Source organism: Alosa pseudoharengus, unplaced genomic scaffold (assembly GCF_046254945.1).
Source record: "Alosa pseudoharengus isolate Yale_2024_CS ecotype anadromous, Long Island Sound unplaced genomic scaffold, YU_APseudo_1.1 YU_APseudo_1.1_scf_24, whole genome shotgun sequence".
NCBI classification, from domain to species: Eukaryota; Metazoa; Chordata; class Actinopteri; order Clupeiformes; family Clupeidae; genus Alosa; species Alosa pseudoharengus.
Genome location: NW_027468689.1, coordinates 25,963,502 through 25,984,404, shown reverse-complemented (window position 1 = coordinate 25,984,404; position 20,903 = coordinate 25,963,502). Strand labels below are relative to the sequence as shown.

At 45.8% G+C, this 20,903-nt stretch overlaps 1 protein-coding gene across 1 annotated transcript in view; it reads left to right on the top strand.

The window, feature by feature from the left end:
- The first annotated feature begins 210 nt into the window (after nt 1–210).
- The window catches only part of gpc5a (glypican 5a), a 132,652-nt gene continuing 111,959 nt past the window's right edge, over nt 211–20,903 (top strand). The window contains exons 1-2 of the mRNA XM_076303600.1: nt 211–794; nt 5,527–5,688. Of these exons, the coding sequence (XP_076159715.1) occupies nt 638–794; nt 5,527–5,688 (319 nt within the window). The 5' untranslated portion in view covers nt 211–637. The remainder of the gene's footprint in view (nt 795–5,526; nt 5,689–20,903) is intronic.

Genomic DNA, 20,903 nt, shown 5'->3' with positions numbered 1-20,903 from the left:
TACAGATGTGCACTTATAAAAAATGAAATTAATATTACAAATCCAAAATATGCAGTTTCGGTGTTTACCAACAGGTGGCTCTTTGGTGCATTTCATATTCACGCACGCAGGTATGAGTTTAGCCAAATGCTTCGAAATTTAGTTTGATATCAACGACACGCCTGCAATTTACTCGTTGTTCAAGTAGGCTTAAATAGAAGTTCCAATGGATTTTAGTGTAAAGAATTAAGCGGCGGCTGTATCTCGTGTAGACAATGTATATGATCGAGCGTCCGCTTGATGGCTCTGCTTACCGTAGGTAGACTGTGAGCGCCAACACTGAGTCCTCTTGTCAAACTACAGATGCCGCCCATTTTCCCTTGACAGCTCCCACCATTGCCAGTTGTGTTAAGCATGCTGCTACTCGCGACACTAACTTCTTTCAACTTGGGAGTGACAGAATTACCACCGGTGTGACTTCAACATCCGACAACAGAAGACTCTTCGTATGTGATACTGCGGCGGCACTCAAAGAAGACAAAGTGCATTGTTTTTTGTGACTTTTGAAACGTGGAACTAAAACTTCTTGCAAGGTTAACTGTTAACAGCGCTTTTGCTGAAGAGAACTGAAGATTTTGATCGGAACGTTATTTCTCTTATGATGGGAGCACATGCATTGGTATTGTTTTGTATGATGTTCGCCACCTTAACGTGCTTAAATCTGGGAAGTCCCCCGAACTGCGATGAAGTACGCAAAGTTTTTCAGCAGAGACAGATCGGACCGGTGAAATCCTTACCTGACAAACCGCGGACAGGTATGAACGACTTTGTATTCAGTGTACCTGAACACCCAAATAGCATAACCAAGCTAGCAGCGATGTCCTAGAGTTGGAATGCCAAATTTTGCTAGGCTGTTTTTCCTTTGTATTTTCTAACAGTTCTGTATGTCCGTAAATGTAAATTAGCTGGAGGCGGTCAAATAAATCATAAAAGGGGCTTTGTTAAACTTAGAGCCTGCGCCATTGTCAATTTACCTGTCAGCTTCAAGACGACTTTGCTGAATTCTCACTGTGCACAAACAAGGCTGTTTGAAGGAATCAGATTGGTCTTACACAAAGCCTAAGTGTTTCTGGAATATTAGGCTAGACCAAAATAACAGATGTACTGTATGGTGGTGACACAGTATAGCAGGTCTTTAGAAGGTAGGCCTATCTTAGATTCACTGAAATAGTGACAATTAAAGATTATTCCTTTTTTCAGGCATGCTGCCATAGCAGAAGGGATATTAAACAGCCATTAGATTGCTCTGTAGCTACTCCCTATCTTAAAGCACTGTTACATTGAGGCAGTTTGTATAGGGTCTCCTCCCTCCCTATCCCATAACACTTATCCATGCCATTTACGATGTCCCATCTTTGACCAGACAATGCACTTGACTTATGTGCACAACAGCAATTAGTGGCATGATAAAATTCATTCCTGTTTACACAGCTGGTGCCCAACATGGGCTTATAGTGTTTGACTTGGGATCTCCTCAGGCCTCAGGATTTTGCGGATGGTCTCTTTGGATGATTGGAGACTGGTCTGTAGCGTGACTAAACAGGAAAGGCCAAAACTCTGCGAAGTTATGGATGCTAAGTGGCACTGAATGGATTTTATTATTAGGGTGTTGTGGCGTTGGACATTAAAAACTCTTCATCTGGGGATCAAAATAGTACCTTGTAAAATAACTTTTAATGACCCCCCCCCCCTCTCTGGGTTACAGGGAATAGGCCTGCAAAAATCAAGCAAAAAAAAAATCTATGATATATTAGTGGCTGATGTTTATCTGTTATGTTGCATATTCTTCTGCACTATGTAAATGTGTTACATGCAGCCTGGGACCTGGGACATTCAGAGAGGGTCCTCTGAAGGCTAACAACAGAAATTAAGCTAACAAACAAATAAAAAATATTGGTATTGAAATTGGTTATCGGACAAGTATTGACATCTGCTCATTTTAAAAATCAGTACCGACATCTGCCCAGAATTTCACAGTCGGTGCATCTCTACAAAAATGCATAGTCAAAGATGTAAAAACATTGTCAAAAATGTTGTCCAGTTTAGTTTCTGGATCTTCAGAATTGTGTGCCTGGCTCTGGTGCTGCGAACAGTGATGAAACTTGTGATGAGACTCAAGTGAACACAGTGATGAAACCTGAATGTGGAATCAGATTCAAAGTATTAGAAGAAAACTATAGTGGGCATGCAGTCCAACATGCAATAGTTACACTGTCAGTGTCTTCAGCATCAGGTGACGTTGACTTTCAGAGCTGTGTTTTTGCTTGAAAGCCCTGGCCTGTACTATGAAGAACATTGTTTTTTTTAACATGCTGCTATAAGTCAACAGCAGCCTTTTTTCTTCGTCTTGACAGGCACTGTAACACTTGAAGTACAATACAAGCAATGTTTTCATTTCATTTCATTTCATTTGTAATAGGAGGACGGCCTACTTGAGCACATCAGGGACTGATGTTGGCTGTTGTAGCCTATGTCCTAACCTCTGTTGGAGGATTGACCTAGCCACAAACACTACGGAGTAATGTAAGGAGAGGGCATTGAGTTTCCTAACTTTCCCCCCACCGCAAATTGTCTGCAGAAGAATCTGATAATGGCTGAGTTTGGGAACAGTGCCACATTTAAATGCTGAAATTAAATTTGTTTAAAAGTAGTTAATGTCTATCTAATTTCTACAAAAGTGTAGCGCTTGTACTTCCCCGGTTCCTAGTCAAATAACATAATGCAATCTCTGTGGGTCTGTGCACAGGATCCATTATGTTTATAGGATGTATGGGGAATGTTATTAGCTTTTTGTTAGTAATTACAGGGAGAGAGGATGTAAGTGGACTGATGTTTCTTTCAGAATTTGCTTTGCATCTGTAATGCAAAAGATACAGATGTCCAGATCCTCTAGTCATTTAGGCCTGATCTGGGCTGAATCTGACTGGTGTTGGCCAGATGCCAGAATCGGTCCACTCTGTTGCCATAAGGATTGCTATTCTTTAGTTGATTCAACCATTAGTGAAGTTATACACTTACATCATTACATGCAAACACAGACATATTCCAGCCAGGGTGTACACACTAAAACAAAAAACAGACATAGCAAGGTCAATTTTACTAACATATTTAGCCCTATCATACATGGCTAGATACAGTCATGCACATTGCATCAATATCAACATATATCCATATGTTGGTACGCTGAAGTTTGCTTGCTCCTCTTTTTCTTTTTACATTAGATTTATACCCTGCTATATTTGAGCACTCAGAAGTTTTGTTTTAAGGCAACACAGGCCATCAAAGCATGAGGCCTGTCACCCAAGAACATCACTGAGTTAATGAATGAACCTCTTTCATAGATCTTGCAACACCAAAACATGGATGTCTCAGAAAACATAGCGGTGGCTGGCAACCACATAATTCATCCTTGTAGCAAGAGAGTAAAGGTACATGAAGCAGCAAGCCATGAAGCATTGAATAGTCCAATTATGTTCTCCTTCATTAACTTCCTCTCAAAGCTTTTCACGAGGACGCCTCTTAAAAAAACTAACGTCTAAAATGAGTGTTGGCTGAGGCTAAGAAACAGAAGGCTTTCAATCTGGCCCCTGTCTCCAGAGTGAATCGCTTACAGTGCTTACTCAAATGTTTTTACATAAATTTAGCCTCTTGAGTCAGACCTATTTATTTCTGTAGGTTAGCATTACTTGGCAGTGGTGTAAGATATCTAGCGAATTTTTTTTCTTATAAATTGGCAGTTGCAGTCTATAGCTTGTGGTTTGAGAGACTTATAAAATAAACTGACCACCCTTTTCAAACAGGGCCTTTCACAGTCATCTGGCCCCCTTAGCCCCCATCATGGCTCTGCTATTAGGGTGTCTGGGGCACATGGCTCACATGCCAGAGCAAGCCGGTCCAGGAGGAAGGCTTCACATTTCATTTGTTTTGATTCGATCAATCTGAAATCTTTTGTGGGCAATTCCTGTCTCTGAAATATTTTTTTTTTGGTCAAGGTGTGATAATTCTGCTGATGTGTGCCTCATCAGAGGTTTGTGGACTTAAAAGACTGGGTTCAGACCAGGAGAGTGTGGAAGTAGGCTACCAAACAGACTCCCTGTGAAAGCTGATTTTTTTTCTCTCTCTGTTTTTGAGGAGTAACTCTCAGACTAAGTAGCTCTCTGTAGGTGTGTGAAAACATTTGAGCTGTCCCAGCCTGCTAGGTGAATATGGGGTCAGTTCAGCAGAGCCAGTATTCATGACTTCCATAAAAACATCTCTTTGATGGGGAAAAATAGGGGGGAGAAGGGGAAGACATTCAAATCTGTGTTTAGGCTGTATGGGCTGAACAAGAGAAAATCAAATGATCTGAGAAACATTTGGAACAAAGGCCCCACCATTTGTTGGTTCAACAAAGATAAAGTCCTCTTTGCTGTTGGAAAATTGAAAGGAGGGAAGAGGAAGAAAAGAAAAAAAAAAACAGAAATCCCACTGTCTGCTGATGAACAAGAACAAATCAATCTTAAGATTTTTTCTGCGGTGGATAAGTGAACATACTTCTGGGAAGCAGTTGTGTGTGTGTGTGTGTGTGTGTGTGGAGGGGGGGGGGGCAAAACCTGGGGCTCTTTCATGTCATCTTATCAACACCATGAATTCCTCTTCTATGTGCCACCTTCTGCATCTCGCCCTCAGGACGTCCAGATCGCTGTGGAAGGAAAGACCGATACGGTCTCTGCAAGTGTTGTCACAGCAAGTCCATGGACTCCTGTGGTCCTTCTGCCGTGGGCACACAGTCTTCACTGTACCCTGCATGTTCGTGTGGATTGTTCTCTCAGACCACGGCATGGAAAAAATTAGAATCTTTCGCCTGTCAGTGCGTGCGGGTGATAAAGAGACTGATCACTTGAGAGATTTGCCCGAGTGTTGTTGCATTCACCAGCTTGTTTGAGCATGCAGACAGCACTGCAGTTGAGCCTGAGTTGATGGCCTCCTCTTGCATGCCTGAATCGCTTAAGTGATGGTTGTCTGCCTCTGGTTGAATCCTCTGATGTGATGAGCAGCAGAGAACTTGGGAGTAAAAGTAGGTCATCGCAGAGAGATAACAGGACAGCTCAAAATATCTAAGGGGGCAAAGCCATACCTGAGCCGATATCGTATTGGCAGGGGATTGAGCAAAAGGAATATTTTATGGCGTATTTGACTGACGGGGGTCCAGAGAAGCATTAGTGAGTCAAAAATGTTCAAAGGATTTTCAAAGTGACAAGAAAAGCAGCAATACTGCCCAAAAAAATCTCAAGACATAAAAGTATTAGCTGAGTCTGATTTGTCTTCCTGTACTTCCTGTATCCTTTTTTCTCATACAGTCCCGTAGTTCCATCTTCCATCCAAAAACATCTGCATTATACTGTAGTAAAGGCATGGGGACTGAAGTCCAGATTTTGTTATAACACCATCCTCAACCAGTTTGAGCCTTATTAAAACTTAAGTGATATCTGAACTCCCCCTCTCCAGGTAACGACCTCCAGGTGTGCTCGTCCAGGAATCTGACCTGCTGCACCAAGAAGATGGAGGAGCGCTACCAAGTAGCTGCTCGCCGTGACATCCAGAACCTTCTCCAGATCTCCAGCTCCCCACTCAAGTTCCTCATCTCACGGAACGTGGCAGTGTTCCAAGGTGAGTGACACATCTTGACCCCCCCCCCAACACCACCACCACAGGTTTACAGGATCTTCTGCTATACAGGGGTCTCTCTCTGAGCAGGTGGGTCTGAATGTGTGTGTGTGAGAAAGAAAGAGAGAGAGAGGAGTAGTGTGAGGATGGCCAGACTCTGAACTCTGGGCTGCACTGGCTGTGTGTTTGCTCCAGCTTTGCGGGTCTGATGTGGAGATTAGTCTTGCCCACGGCTATGGAACGTGTTGAGGCTCGACAGAGGCTCCTAAAGGATAACCCTGTAGAGCCCTGTGAATTTGGGCGTTCCTCTAATCAAATTGTCAGCGCCGGCATTTGGGTAATTAAGTTTCTACCAAATCCAATTTTCAGTGCTGGGTGATGTGACATAACAGTAGTGTGTAGCCAGCACAGACTGCACTTAAATTGATAGAGGACTAGTTCAGGGACTGCAACATTTGAGTCAAACTGTTTTGCCCCTGTTTGGTATACACTTAAAACATTTAAGTAAACTTCCATGACAGCGTGCACCCATGGAGGTCTGCATGAGTTGCCAAATTAAAAACCCTTTCGTCTGTGTAATGTCTGTGTGCAAATGCCCGCCCCCTTACAGTTTCAAAGTCTCTCTCCTTGGAATGATAACCTCCACTTGAACCACCCATCAAAAGACAAACGTGGACAGCCAGTAATCTGTGGAAAGGGTTTTTATTATAGGGACAGCCTGTTTCTCAGCAACAGAAGAAGAAGGCCCCTCTTTAGTCGTCGCTAATGCTCAGGGGAGAGGTCGGCTCTTGTTTCTCTCTCCTGACTGTGTGGGGACTTGGGTTACTAATGGCGATAATTCCCTGTCAGCCACTTCAGTTTGGGCACGGGCCACACGGAGAGAAGGAAGTGGACGCTGACGCATGCTGACTTTTGTTGTCATTTGTGAAGTACGTATGCCCCTGCCCCCACACCACCCCACCCCCCCCCTGTTTCCCTGTTTCGTGTCTGCTGTAATGATTTGTTAAGAGGACCAGGAAAAGCTAATGTGTGTGGGTGTTGTTGGATGACTATGAGGCTTGAGTTAGAGCAGCCATAAAAAACTTCACAAAGAACAATCGGTTTGATGTACACTCTGTTTCTCATTTTGTTTAGATTAACCTCCTATTTAGTTTTTATTCCTAGCAAACTTTATGTTTGAATAAAAGCTATGTACCTAATTGACAACACACATGGGCCAAAATGGGCTTTGCTGCCTCATTATCTTGTCTGTGTCTCCGTCAGTAAGTGACCTAGTATCTCAGCAATGTTCCCCTCAAACACAACCTCAGACAGACATTACCTAAGGCTACTGAGTCGTTCAATCTTGGCTGCCTTACAGGCCAGCAGTGACGGACACATCATCAGGTGTGGAAAAACTCCTGTAGCCATCCTCTGAACTTAAGGTTGTTTTTCAAACCACATAACTAAGAGCTTTATTAGGAATACACATCAATCACTAATTATTATGACCGCCGTGCAGCGAAGCGGCGGTCATATAGGTTTAGTCAGATTTTTTTCTTTTTCGCATGCCCAAATTTCCTTCAAGGATTCCCGGGACACTGAAAGACCGGGGTACACAAAACTTGGTGGGCATGTACGCAGGCACATACGCAGGCACACACACAAGCACACACACACACACACACACACACACACACACACACACACACACACACACACACACACACACACACACACACACACACACACATAACATAAACATGTACATGCACACATGCACACAATTCAAGAATTTCTCAGAATTATGAACAGGCAAGATGGAGGTAGGGTTGTATAAAATGAATTTTACATGTGAAATCTATGAACTAATAATGTTTTGGTACTTGTTGTCTAGCAGATACCAGTGAGAATTGAGTGTGGATAATGCAATTTAGTGAGACAGTTAGAATCCTATGGGCCTTTCAGCGTGATTTTATTTTTGTGGAAAAAATGTGCTGGACTGGGCGGCGGTCATATTTTGTACCGCTCTGCGGTACATCTAGTTTCACAGTCTTTCTCTCTCTATATCTCAGTCTTCTTTGTGTGTGTGTGCGCACGCGCGCGCCCGCCTGTGTGTGTGTGTGTGTGTGTGTGTGTGTGTGTGTGTGTGTGTGTGGGTGTGTGTGGGTGTGTATACATGTGTAGCATTTTAAAGACCAGCATTTATCTTCTTGGTGTTTATGTTTAGATGTGTCTTGAAGATTTACAATGTTATGCATTATAGTCACCATGGTGTTTTGGTAAACCCCTGCACGTACTCCTGGTTGCAATTGGAGGGAGGGTGTGCCCTGATGTTGCTTTGTAATCACAAGATGTGCTTTATAAGATTATACCCACATTATAACAGCTCCTGTGTCAGTCACCTGTACACACTTTCAAACAACACTCACTTTAAAGAAGTTAAAACATAACATCTTGTTTAGCAACTATATTAAGTTACTGATATGAGGCCTGTGTAGAATATGCACCAACAATAGCATTATTCAGGGCTCCAGATTACTTACAGATAACTTTTTTTATTTAGGCACCAGCACATAATTTAGGTGCACACACACACACATACAAAATAAATGTAAGAAGATGTTTTGAGAAAAGAGCATAACACCTCCATTCATCACCCAATTCGTTCGAAAATTCAATGTTTTTTAATACTTCAAAATAACATTTGATAAATTAACCTTACATTTTTCAGTAGCCAAAGGTTTGTAGATTTGAACAAGATCTGGTTTGGTTCTTACCGGGGCTTTTACTGCCTGAAATATCCGATTTTGTTTACCGCGCTCGGAGGTTATTGCTGGCCTGGTGGGTCGTCTACTTTCACCCTTTCAACGGCACATGAACGGTTAGGCTGAGAATTCTCGTCGCTACTTCAGAATTCCACTGGAGCTCCAAGCGGATTTGTACATGCAGCCTTACAAGACTGTTAACAGCTCTTTAAGTCACGGTAAAATGTAATTTTTGGTACATAGCTAATTTAGATACACTTATGGTGTGGGTTCTTGCATTTCTTTAGGAATCCGCCGTCTTGGTTTGTATAGAAATTAAAATTAAGTGACACATACACGTAAGAGGACGGAAACACGGGACTGGTGGTAATAGGGGGTGATCCGATAATTGTTTTTTTTTTTTGGTACCCTCAATCTGTACTGGTTTGGAGAGAACCATGCACAGCAACATCTACCAATAGATCTATATTTTTAGGATCTCTACCTTACATCCTTGGTTATGTTAAATAGTTTTGCACTGTTAGACCTGAACAATAAAATGGTATACAATATCTGTAATTTGTGTATAACACATTAAAACAGGTTATTAAGATCATCACACAATTCCGGTTACTAACAGATGATAGCAACTGTCAGGATCTGGCCCGGACTTCTGAGTTTGTGCCACCCTGGTGGCCATTTTGTGTCCTGTGTTTGTCTTGCCTGTTTCCCATGTGCTTTGTGTTTACCTGCCTGTCACCTGTCTTGTCTCCGCCCCATCTCCTTATTTGGTCATGCTTCCTGTCTCGTTAGTTTTCCCTCCTTTTCTGCCTCTTCACCTGTTCCCTGTTATTGTCTCGTTGGTTTCGTCCAGTCCTCTGTCTCTCTTGTTAATTGCTCTGTGTATTTCTACCCTCCTGTTTCTTTGTTCCCTGTCGGATCGTCTCTCTGTTTGTCTTGTCGAAGCCCCGTATGTCTGTAAGTAGTTCGTAGTTCATAATAAAAGTGTTTTTTGTCTGTAATTCGGCCTGGAAGAGTCTTGCATTTGGGTCCTATCCGCATATCCTGACAGAACGATCCGACCAATAATGGACCCAGCAGACCCTGAACCGCCCTGGGAGGAACCTCAGCAGATGGCCTACTTGTTTGAGAGCTTAAATGCAGTCCTACATGGCAACACGTCGTTGGAGAGAAAGCTGGCAGCCGTGACCCTAATGGAGAAGAATCTCTCCTCCAAATCTTGGCTGGCGGCACTTCCAGCGGCAGCCAAGTTGCTGGCTCAGACCACTGGCTTGAGGAGAAGCCTGCAGGCGCTCCTTGCTCCCTCCAGTGAGGCTGCTAGTCTCCCACCTGACCCTGCCCCTCCAGCTCATTGCCAGGGGCTTAGGGTGGGCGTGCTGCGCCTGCAGCCGGTCACCTCAGGTCCAGAGCCTCAGCCTGACGAGTTCCAGTTCCCCCCTGAACTCATTCAGGTCCCTCAGGCTAACTCCAGGAGGAGACGTGCCAAGCGTCGTCCAACCCGGTCCTCTGACACCATGCCTCCTGCGCCCAGCCCAGAGGCGCCTGCTCCTGCGCCCAGCCCAGAGGCGCCTGCTCCTGCGCCCAGCCCAGAGGCGCCTGCTCCTGCGCCCAGCCCAGAGGCGCCTGCTCCTGCGCCCAGCCCAGAGGCGCCTGCTCCTGCGCCCAGCCCAGAGGCGCCTGCTCCTGCGCCCGCAGCCGAGTCAGCTCCTGCGCCCGCAGCCGAGTCAGCTCCTGCGCCCGCAGCCGAGTCAGCTCCTGCGCCCGCAGCCGAGTCAGCTCCTGCGCCCGCAGCCGAGTCCGCTCCTGTGCCCGCAGCCGAGTCCGCTCCTGTGCCCGCAGCCGAGTCCGCTCCTGTGCCCGCAGCCGAGTCCGCTCCTGTGCCCGCAGCCGAGTCCGCTCCTGTGCCCGCAGCCGAGTCCGCTCCTGTGCCCGCAGCCGAGTCCGCTCCTGTGCCCGCAGCCGAGTCCGCTCCTGTGCCCGCAGCCGAGTCCGCTCCTGTGCCCGCAGCCGAGTCACCTGCAGCCGCGTCTCCCGACGCCACGCCTGCAGCCGCGTCTCCCGACGCCACGCCTGCAGCCGCGTCTCCCGACGCCACGCCTGCAGCCACGCCTGCAGCCCAGTCGCCCGACGCCACGCCTGCAGCCACGCCTGCAGCCCAGTCGCCCGACGCCACGCCTGCAGCCCAGTCGCCTGCAGCCGCGTCTCCCGACGCCATGCCGGCAACCCAGCCTCTGCCTGTCTGTCTAGCCCCGCTTCTGCCCGAGCCGGATCCGCCTCCCTCTGACTTTCCGGCCCCGCCTCTGCCCGAGTCGGTTCCGCCCACCTCTGACTTTCCGGCCCCGCTTCTGCCCGAGCCCTTCGTTCCTGTCTATCCTGAGTGGTCTGTCCCTGTCCCAGTCACTGTGCCTGTCTTTGTGCCCGTCACCATCCCCGTCACCGTGCCAGTTACCGTTCCAGTCACCGTTCCCATCTCTGTTCCCGTCTCTGTTCCCGTCACCATCCCCGTCTCTGTCTCTGTCTGTGTCTCTGTCCCAGTCACCATCCTAGTCACCATTCCAGTTACCGTCCCAGTCACCATTCCAGTTACCGTCCCAGTCACTGTCCCTGTCACTGTCTTTGTTCCTGTCCCTTCCCCTGCCCCTGTGTCTGTTGTGTCTGAGTCTGTCGTCCCGTCTGGGTCTGTCGTCCCGTCTGGGTCTGTCGTCCCGTCTGAGTCTGAGTCTGTCCTGTCTTTGTCTGCTTGTTCCCTGCCCAAGCCCTCCGAGTCTGTCCCTGCCCGAGTCTGTCCCTGCGTCTGTGTCTGTCCTGCCTGAGTCGGTCCCGTCTGCTTGTTCCCTGCCCAAGCCCTCTGAGTCTGCCCCGTCTGAGTCTGCCCCGTCTGAGTCTGCCCCGTCTGAGTCTGCCCCGTCTGAGTCTGCCCCGTCTGAGTCTGCCCCGTCTGAGTCTGCCCCGTCTGAGTCTGCCCCGTCTGAGTCTGCCCCGTCTGAGTCTGCCCAGTGTTTACGGTCTATCGGACCGGTCCCTCCGTCCAGGCCCCCTCCGCCCACCCTGGTTCGACTTTTCTGGGGACGCCGGGAGGCGTCCGTTGAGGGGGGGGTACTGTCAGGATCTGGCCCGGACTTCTGAGTTTGTGCCACCCTGGTGGCCATTTTGTGTCCTGTGTTTGTCTTGCCTGTTTCCCATGTGCTTTGTGTTTACCTGCCTGTCACCTGTCTTGTCTCCGCCCCATCTCCTTATTTGGTCATGCTTCCTGTCTCGTTAGTTTTCCCTCCTTTTCTGCCTCTTCACCTGTTCCCTGTTATTGTCTCGTTGGTTTCGTCCAGTCCTCTGTCTCTCTTGTTAATTGCTCTGTGTATTTCTACCCTCCTGTTTCTTTGTTCCCTGTCGGATCGTCTCTCTGTTTGTCTTGTCGAAGCCCCGTATGTCTGTAAGTAGTTCGTAGTTCATAATAAAAGTGTTTTTTGTCTGTAATTCGGCCTGGAAGAGTCTTGCATTTGGGTCCTATCCGCATATCCTGACAAGCAACATTTTAGGTGCACTGGTGCAAGGTTGCACTGAACAGATGTTTGCACCCTGGAGCCCTGAGTATCTATCATAAACATTTGAAAGACCTTTCCAATCCTTTATTCGTATTGCGATTTTGTTCCTGCTACGAATTTGGGGGAAATTACTTTGTATATTGCTTCCAAACCAATTGAATGGAAGTTCCAATTCAAATCGGAAGTTGTGTGCTTGTTACAGGGCTGTTGTACTGCACCGGATGGCCTCAGAACTCCTTTGTCTTCTATGAATTGTGCATGGATAAGCATTTTATGGCTGGCTGATAATCGATGGCACCCCTTTTATTCCCGGTGGTAGTATTTATTCTGCTCATGGCAGCACAAAAGTGATTTCATTTTATACTGGGTTCCCCTTTGTCACATAGTACCCACCCTTTACAAAAACAAGGTGAGCATAGTATGTAGTTGTTGATAAAATGCTGTGTTCAACATAACTGACCGGACAGCAGTAGCCAGCTTTAGAGATTGCACATTTTTCATAGGGCATGATGTAAATGTTAAAGTGATTTAAACCTATGGCTCCTAGATAGTTGTTGTGATGCATAGTAACACAAAGTATTCATAGAACTCTTCACCTTTCATCACGTGTGGATTGCATTCTTCTGTAGCTCTTAGTCTTATCCTCCGTGAGTGGTTCAAATGCAAATGGCATGTGCTCCAGATGTTCCATTAATCTTTTACAGCGATGCCTCACTTTGACTTCTGAGAAGGTGTGAAGCCAGAATTTGCTCCAGCCACAGTCTACCGCTCTCTCTCTCTCTCTCTCTCTCTCTCTCTCTCTCTCTCTCTCTCTCTCTCATCTTCTTGCACCCACAGCCACTTGGGTTTCGGTAGCCGCGCTCAAGTTCCACCCAGTAGGGAACAGCGTGCTTGTCATGGTTGTGGTGCGACATGACAACCCTGAGCTCAAGGCAAGGGTCAGTCCAGGATGACTCACTGGGCAAACCCTGTCCCGAGTCTGAACGGTCAGCGCTGTCACCAGAAGGAAAGAGGCGAGTGGACGCGAGTCTGTTCACAGCATCTGTTTGTCTCTGGCTACACGGGGCATGACGAGTCTCTCATGCAGATGATGTTCGGATTGGATTTATACAAGATCCCTTTGTGCAGATGAGTTGGTCAGCATAATGTCCTGCAGCATCCTTTCCTCCTGGACATTTGTTTTCTTTGTAATTGAGCAAACAACTGCATTTCAAACCTTTGTTTACAAGAAATTGCGAGCCTATACTTCCGAAAAGATTGAGAAGGAGTTTAATGTGCCAGTTTAAGTTTCATTTTACTACTGGTTACAGCCCTTTGAAATCGGAAGTGAAGGAAGGGTCTCCAGACCCATTCTCAATCTCAATTGAGATTTCAGGTCTGGTGTTAGCCAGGTTAAATGTGTCCCATTGTAGTTACAATGCGAAATTAGATATGTCTGAGCAATGCTGACTCAAGCCAATTCAAAATTCAGCAGTATTCAGCTTAGTTTTCTGAATAATTATTTGGCTAGAAGCCATCTGTTACTAAGATGTGTAAATGTGAAGTTATGTTTATTAACATTTGTGAACAGAAGCCTGTACTCCTGTTAACATGAAGTTTAATGTTCCCTGATGTAGTTTATTTATTTAAATGAGTTGTTTTTAATTCAGAGGGGATTACATTAATACACAGGATTAGATGTTAAAATCCCTTGTGCCAAAATCCAAGGTAAAAACACATTCAGAAGCCCCTGCTCAAGTTTAACTTTAAAAAGCACACTACCCACAAATCCGCCAACAAATGGTCACAAGCACAATACATTATGGCCCATCCAACAGCAGTATATAGTATGCGGCATGTCATTGGGGTTATCAAGTGGGCACCCTCATTCACCGATGTTTCGTTAAGTTAGGCCCACGACACCTCATGAAGGCTTAACAGTGAAACCAGCGTCCTGGAGACACTCCCCTCCATGCTGCCACCTTATTACCACATTGAAATATCCAATACCCAAAATACTCTTAACCAGCCCAGGCATGGTCAAGGTTGGCTAGGTTGGTCCGTCCCGTTGATGTGGACTGAACCATCGCCATAAAAACCCTGGCCAACCAACCATCAACCTAGGCACAGCCCATCACAAACACAAAACAGATTATTATAAAGCTCTTATTATTTTATTAGCCTACAGTCTTTTTGCTGTACTGGTGATAAATGACGTGGCCTTGAGAGAGATGGTTTTCAACACCTGGCCAAAGTGCATCCCCAACCTCCTTTTCTCATTCTGCCCTTATTGCATCTCCCTGATGGTGGTGGCTGTAATGGTCGTCACCCCACCATCTCCTCCATTGTCAGCCATGTTTTTTTGTCCCGCCGCGGTCTCCGCTCCTCTGGCCTTGGCACATTGCTTTTGCCACCTGTTAATTAAAGAAGGTCACCCAGGTTTGTGGCTGACTCCAGCCCAGCAGGCCCTGAAGATGAAGAAAAGGCCAGTTGCCATGGATAGATGACGAACCTGAGGGAGAGAGGAGGCAAAAAGGGATAAAGAGCCTAGCAAAGCTTGGACTCAGTGGGTCGCCACATACTTGCGCTTTGTGAAAGTGATGTGGGAGGGCTGGTGTGTGTGTGTGTGTGTGTGTGTGTGTGTGTGTGTGTGTGTGTGTGTGTGTGTGTGTGTGTGTGTGTGTGTGTGTGTGTGTGTGTGTGTCTGTGTGTGTGTGTGTGTGTGTGTGTGTGCGTGTGTGTGTGTGTTTGGGGGGTGTCTTTACAACACTGGATTAAATATAAACACAGACCTATGAGCACTAAAAAACAAAGGTGGGGGAGGGGAGCTGGTCTCGGATGTCTGTAGTTTCAAAACAGCCATCAGAAAGGAGCACTTGGTCATGATTTCTTTCATTTTCTTGAACTGGCACACAGACGTGGGTGTCTATCGTAGGTTACACTGACAAGCACAGACAGCAGTGGAGTACGACCGCAGTTTTCCGTCTCACTTTCCAGCTTATTTTTCCAGTGAGACGACAAATTGTGAGGATGGGAAATGTTACAGTGACCAGCCTGGGAATAGGCTGAGAAGAAGTGGACAGGCGATCCCACGCGTGGTTCTGCTTGGACAGGGGGGGGACTGCGGGAGTGGTGCTTGTTTTTCCCAGTGTCCACCTCTTCCCCGACCGCAGGAGAGAGGTCAGCAGTGGGAGCGGCGCTGTGTCGTGTAGAGCAAAGAATGCTCTTTTATGGGGCTCTGCCTCCATACCAGTTTAACATGCATTGCAATGAGGTCAGCTTCTAGTACCCCCCTTTTGTTGTGTGCAAGCTTTTAAGATTTTCGGGGGGGGGGGGGAAACTCTTTTTGTAGCCTCTATTACGCACGAGTCTCCTTTCAACAGTTGTCAGTGTGGTCAATCGTGGTGGCTGTGAAAGCTTTAGTGCTTTTCATCTTTTTAGTTTTTTTTTCCTGTCGCCATTTTTTTTTTCTTTCTTTCTTCCAGGCTCCAAGAGAGGCAGTGAATTACTCACCATCCCCATCTGTTTCAAGTAAAGATGCTTAATTGAAGGCCTTGCACATGACAAATGGGTACATTATATTGTCCTCTTCGTTTTTCCCCCTTCTCCTCTCTTCCTGAGCATGTGTCTCTTAATCCACTACACACTGTTCATGTGGCTGTTTTCCCTCAAATCGGAGCCGACGTCCAGGATTGTTAACAGACTGCGGTGTCCATCCCATTTGTCTTGTCCTAGTTATTTGGCCCTTGTTTTACGCCTGTCTCTTCTTTCTGTCTTGTCCTCACTCAGTCCATTTAGCTTGTCCTCCTTCCCTCTGTGAGTCACCCAAACATCCCCAACTCTTAAAGATAGTGCTGAGAGACCTTCAACGAGAAAACTGCAGAAGCCGTTTAGTTACAGTATGGCAGTCGATAAATTTGTCATGAAATGTATCGCTTTGCGCTGGACTCAACATGTCCCTGATCCTTCTTTTTTTGGTGGTCGTCTGAGACCAGTCCTCTAGAAGCATTGTTATAGTGTGTTTAATTAATTTTAACCGGCAGAGAAGGTGTTCTATGTGATAGTATTTTTTTTCCATTAAAAGTTATCGCCTTCCACTGATAAGCTATTGGGCCAAAAGAAACTATTCCATCGTGAAACGTGGAAGCCTACTTCAGTAAAGAGAAAAAAAAAGGAAAAAGAGAAGGAAAATAAAGGATAAAAATCGACCCTGAAAGCAGTCCGCTGTTGAGGAAATAGAATTCGCTCAGGTGGATGAAACCTACAGTATCAGATCACCCAGGTGCGTATTCAAAACATCACAAAAGTTTGAACTAGCAGACACTCAGTTATAGCTCCTGTGTGGGAGGTGATGTGTTACCACCTGCCACTTTGTCTTATGTGGGCTCTGCACAAGAAAAGCATAATCATATAGCAGACAAACAAACTGAGTGATTGTCCTATTATTTGTCAGTGCTTTTTGACAGTCTGTTGGTTTAAGACATCAGCTTGCCTGGCATGACTCTCTGGTAGTCTTTTAAATGACTGTCTCACTCGGTATCTGCCTCTTCTATGAAATCTGTCACAGCTGCCAAATTGAATGTGTCTGGAACAGTTTTCAATGAGGAGGTAGAACTGCCAAGCTATCTCATATAGTTGCAGCAAGGCTTTTTTAACCTTTTACCTTATCATTGTTTCTTCTGGCATGTAAAATTGGATCTGCTCAATCAAAGATGCGTGGCTCCATACACGGTAGGCACGGCACGGTAGGTTTTCCTTCAAAAGAAGAAATTGTCAAAAACAAACAAACAAACAAGTATAAATAGCCCTTAAGATTGTCTTCAGGTTTGAACAAATAAAGAAGATAAAATAAACCAAATAAAGAATTCACCAAATAAAGAATCACTAATCATATTAAAATCGTGATCAGATTATGGTAGGTTCAATTAAATCAACGTCACTTTCATTGGGCATTTTCCCCACTTTCATTTAATAATCATGTGGTGCAGAAACTATTGTCCGTGCTGTGCAAGGGGTTCTTAAGTGTTCATCTCTGCCTTTAGAAGAGTAAGGCACTGTGAAGAAATCTGCAATTAAAAGTTTCTGCAGGATTGGCGGTTATACTTTGGTGTGTGTGTGTGTGTGTGTGTGTGTGTGTGTGTGTGTGTGTGTGTGTGTGTGTGTGTGTGTATGTGTATGTGTTAGTTTACCCCATTCCTGCTCTCTGAGAAATTTCAGAATCTGGTCTTTGAACAGTTTGATAAATGCGGCGGCACCACTAGTGTGGTGGGAAAAGAAATGGAACAGAAGAAAGCCCTCCTTTAAACTTAAGCGAGTATACGTCTTCCTTATCGGGCAGTGAAGAGAGAGAGAGAGAGAGAGAGAGAGAGAGAGAGAACAGAACAATGACTTCTCATTACTTCAACATCATTGAGTGCTCCCAGATGATAAAAAGCCATGTTATATGCATGACTTGTATTTTTTTATGTTGCGCCAGCTCCAGTGGCATAACAATTCCTTTGTGGCTGTTTGAGATGCAGGAAGCTCTGCTGGCAGGAGAGGCCGTCCCCTCCGAGCTCGCCATGAATATGTGACCACGGAAACTTTCTTTGCCACGGCCGTCACGAGAGCGACTTTTTGACTAATTGGCCTCGGTGGCGGGAAACAACAATGCCATGTGGGTGGTGCACGATTCGCCACAACACAGTGCCCTGAATTCTCTGTGTGTGTGTGTGTGTGTGTGTGTGTGTGTGTGTGTGTGTGTGTGTGTGTGTGTGTGTGTGTGTCTGTTGTGGATTAACATTCCCTGGAGACACTGGAGGATATGGTTTGGAATTTTTCAAGCCACTGAATTATTTCTGCGGAGGATCTAGAGTCAGCTTCCTTTGGACATTGTTGCGGTGTCGTCGAGCCACCCAGTGATGAGACAGCTTCTTGGTTCAGGGAGTTTGTGGTGATTTGCATGATTCAAATGAGATTAATGAAAAATGAGTCTGCTTTTCTTTAATGAAGCTGTCAAGTTTTTTTCCCACTTTGTTTATTCGAAACTTTTTCTGTTTTTGTCCGTCCTTATAACTGTTAAATTGGAAACATGCGAGAAAATCTCTGGAAAGAAAGCTGAACTATCGTGCTGCTTTTGAGTGTTTCCAGCCTGTCCATCACCCAGTAAAGAAAATACATTTGGCCAACTGGAGCAGATCCGCTGATGACAGATTTTGAAGTACACTTGTACTCATACCGCTGTTGATTGACAAAAAACGTTGAAATGCGTGTGCTTCTGGAAAGGCACTCCAAGTGGTACTCCAAAGGGCCTTTGTTTTTAAAAGGTAAATGCAGTGTAGGGCTACTTCAGCTCTTTGTCATGCACATTTCCAAATCTTTGGACTTGGGAGTATATGGGTGCATAAATCACTCCTGCCACCATAATAGACTGCGGTTTCCCCCGCCTCCTAGTGACCCCCCCCCCCCCACACACACACACACACACACCGACGCATGGTTTCTTCCATCATTTCCCGTGCGAATAATCGAAGCACCAGGAATGCCTTTCAAGAATTCTGGTGAAGTCGCTTAAGAGGCAGCCGAGGAAAAGCAGGACTCCTGTCTTCTGTGCAGACCCCTCTGTGGTTAATTAGAACCTGTTGCTCGCTGAGTCACCAAAAGAACCGCAATGAGAGCACGGCTGCAACCGTGCCACCAACGGTGGCTGCCAGACCAGCCACTGGAGAAGGGACGGGGCTAGGGCTGGGGTGGCATGGGGGTAGAACTTGGGCAGATAAAGGGCACTGGTCAGCTGGGCGCTCCTCCTCTAGTGCTGGAGTGCCGTCCATTCTCTTCTTCTTCGCTTCTCGCCGCCTTGAAGAAGGTCTGGGGTCAGGCCAAGTGGCTCTCTGGGCCCTGGAGTGCTGCTCTCACATTTATACATTTAGATTCAGGATTCATGGAGTGTGCAGATAGGCTGGTGGAGTCTGAAGAAGTGTGTGTGTGTGTCTATGTGAGTGTGAGTGTGAGTGTGAGTGTGTGTGTGTGTGTGTGTGTGTGTGTGTGTGTGTGTGTGAAAAGGGAAAGAAGGAAGCTGAGGATTTAGCCTCTCTCAGTTAAAATACTGTTCAGGAGCTTAACAGTAAATACCAGCCAAATAAATAAATGAATAAGAAAATAAATAAATATCTATTTACATGCCTGAAATTGAATTAGAAATGGTCAAAGTCTCAAACCAGCTTTTCACTTGCTATCATTTAGTAGACAGGGATGTCAGCCTAGCACTTTCGGTTTTACTGTATTTCATAGTCAACGGATGGCTTGTTGTGACCCAACCCATATAAGGGCTTGTGCTTGAATGTCAGGCAGCCTTTTAAAAGTGTCCCTTTGACCATAAGATGAAGTGAAACTGGTCAGCAGTGTCAGTCTTCCTGTGTAGAACAAGTAATGAATTTTAAATGGTTACATGCAGTAGCTGTACAGTATATTACGCTATTGTAAAAATGTGATCTCAAGCAATATTGACTTCTCTCTTCACTCCTGGCTTTCTTATTAGAGGACATCTATCATTCCCTTTCCTATTCAAGTGTACAGGTTGGGGTTTCTCTGTTCTCTGTTTGGAGAAATTGGCATGAAAAATGATTTCTTTCCCTTCCTTTTCACACTACTTATTGAGCTTCTGTGCCTGTGTGTGTGTGTGTGTGTGTGTGTGTGTGTGTGTGTGTGTGTGTGTGTGTGTGTGTGTGTGTGTGTGTGTGTGTGTGTGTGTGTGTGTTTTGTGCATGTGCACATGTGTGCGTGTGTGTCTGTGTGGAAGTATGTGAGTGGGAGTGTGTGTGTGTGTGTGTGTGTGTGTGTGTGGGCGTGGGCGTGTGTGTGTACGTGTCAGCACTGTTGGCAGTAAAATAACCCATTAGCGTCTCCTCCGCTTCACCACAGAACAGCCCTGTGTTGACAGGTCTTCTCCTGCCGTGTGTGTGTGTGTGTGTGTGTGTGTGTGTGTGTGTGCGTGTGTCGATATGGCTGTTTGTGTGTGTGTGTGAGTGAGTGACATGTATTGATCCATGGTGTAACTCACCACTTTCTTATTGTCCTAGCCAGGCTATCAAGCTCTCTGCTAAAACTGTTGCCCAGTATTCCTCCTCTTGTATTGAGTGGACCACCTAGTCTAGACCAGTGTTTTATCTTAACACAACACAAATCAATGTGTTTTTCAGTACACTTGACTGTGAAATATTATGGTTTGCTGTTTGTTATGAGCTCGTGACAAGAGTTTTCCTACCGCAAATCATGGAACAAATCCCATTGGAGCCTTCTGGTAGCATGCAGATGTGTGGGTGTCTGTTGCTGCACCCATCTCTGTGTTAGTTGTACGTTTTTGATTCTTCAATGTACTTTAATGTCAATGGAATGATTAGATTCTTCGTTGCATGTTCTCAAAGACTAGGGAATAATGTGAAACATGTTAACACTGTCTCTGGGCCATAAATTACTGAGATGTATTCCTTAACCACAGATTTTGAATAATTCAGACTATATGTTTATTCAGGAGGAAATCTAACCCAGGCCTTGGTTTTATTTGAGCACTGCTCTCACATAAAAACTCACTAGTGAAAATGTTAGTGCTATTTTTCCTTATCCTAAATGACAGGTTCTGGTGTAGACAGTCTCTTTTTTTCTGTGTTACAAAAGTGGAAACTTTGCAACCTGTGCTTTGACTGTTAGCCCAAGAAAATCTGAACCAGCCTTTCTGGTTAAGCATTTCCACTTGTGTTACACCAAGGTATTTTCTCATGCTCCTCAGCGTCGTGGACAGGCCAGTGAATAAGAGCTTTGCCGGACCACGCACCAAAATAGGCTTAGTCAGCCTCCTGAGAGGACTGAGATTTGATAGGGGGGCTGAATAACAACTTGGTGTCACTCGCCGATACAAAGTTAAATCTATGACTGTCTCGGTTACTAAGGACACCGCCGAGAGAGGGAGAGAGAGGAA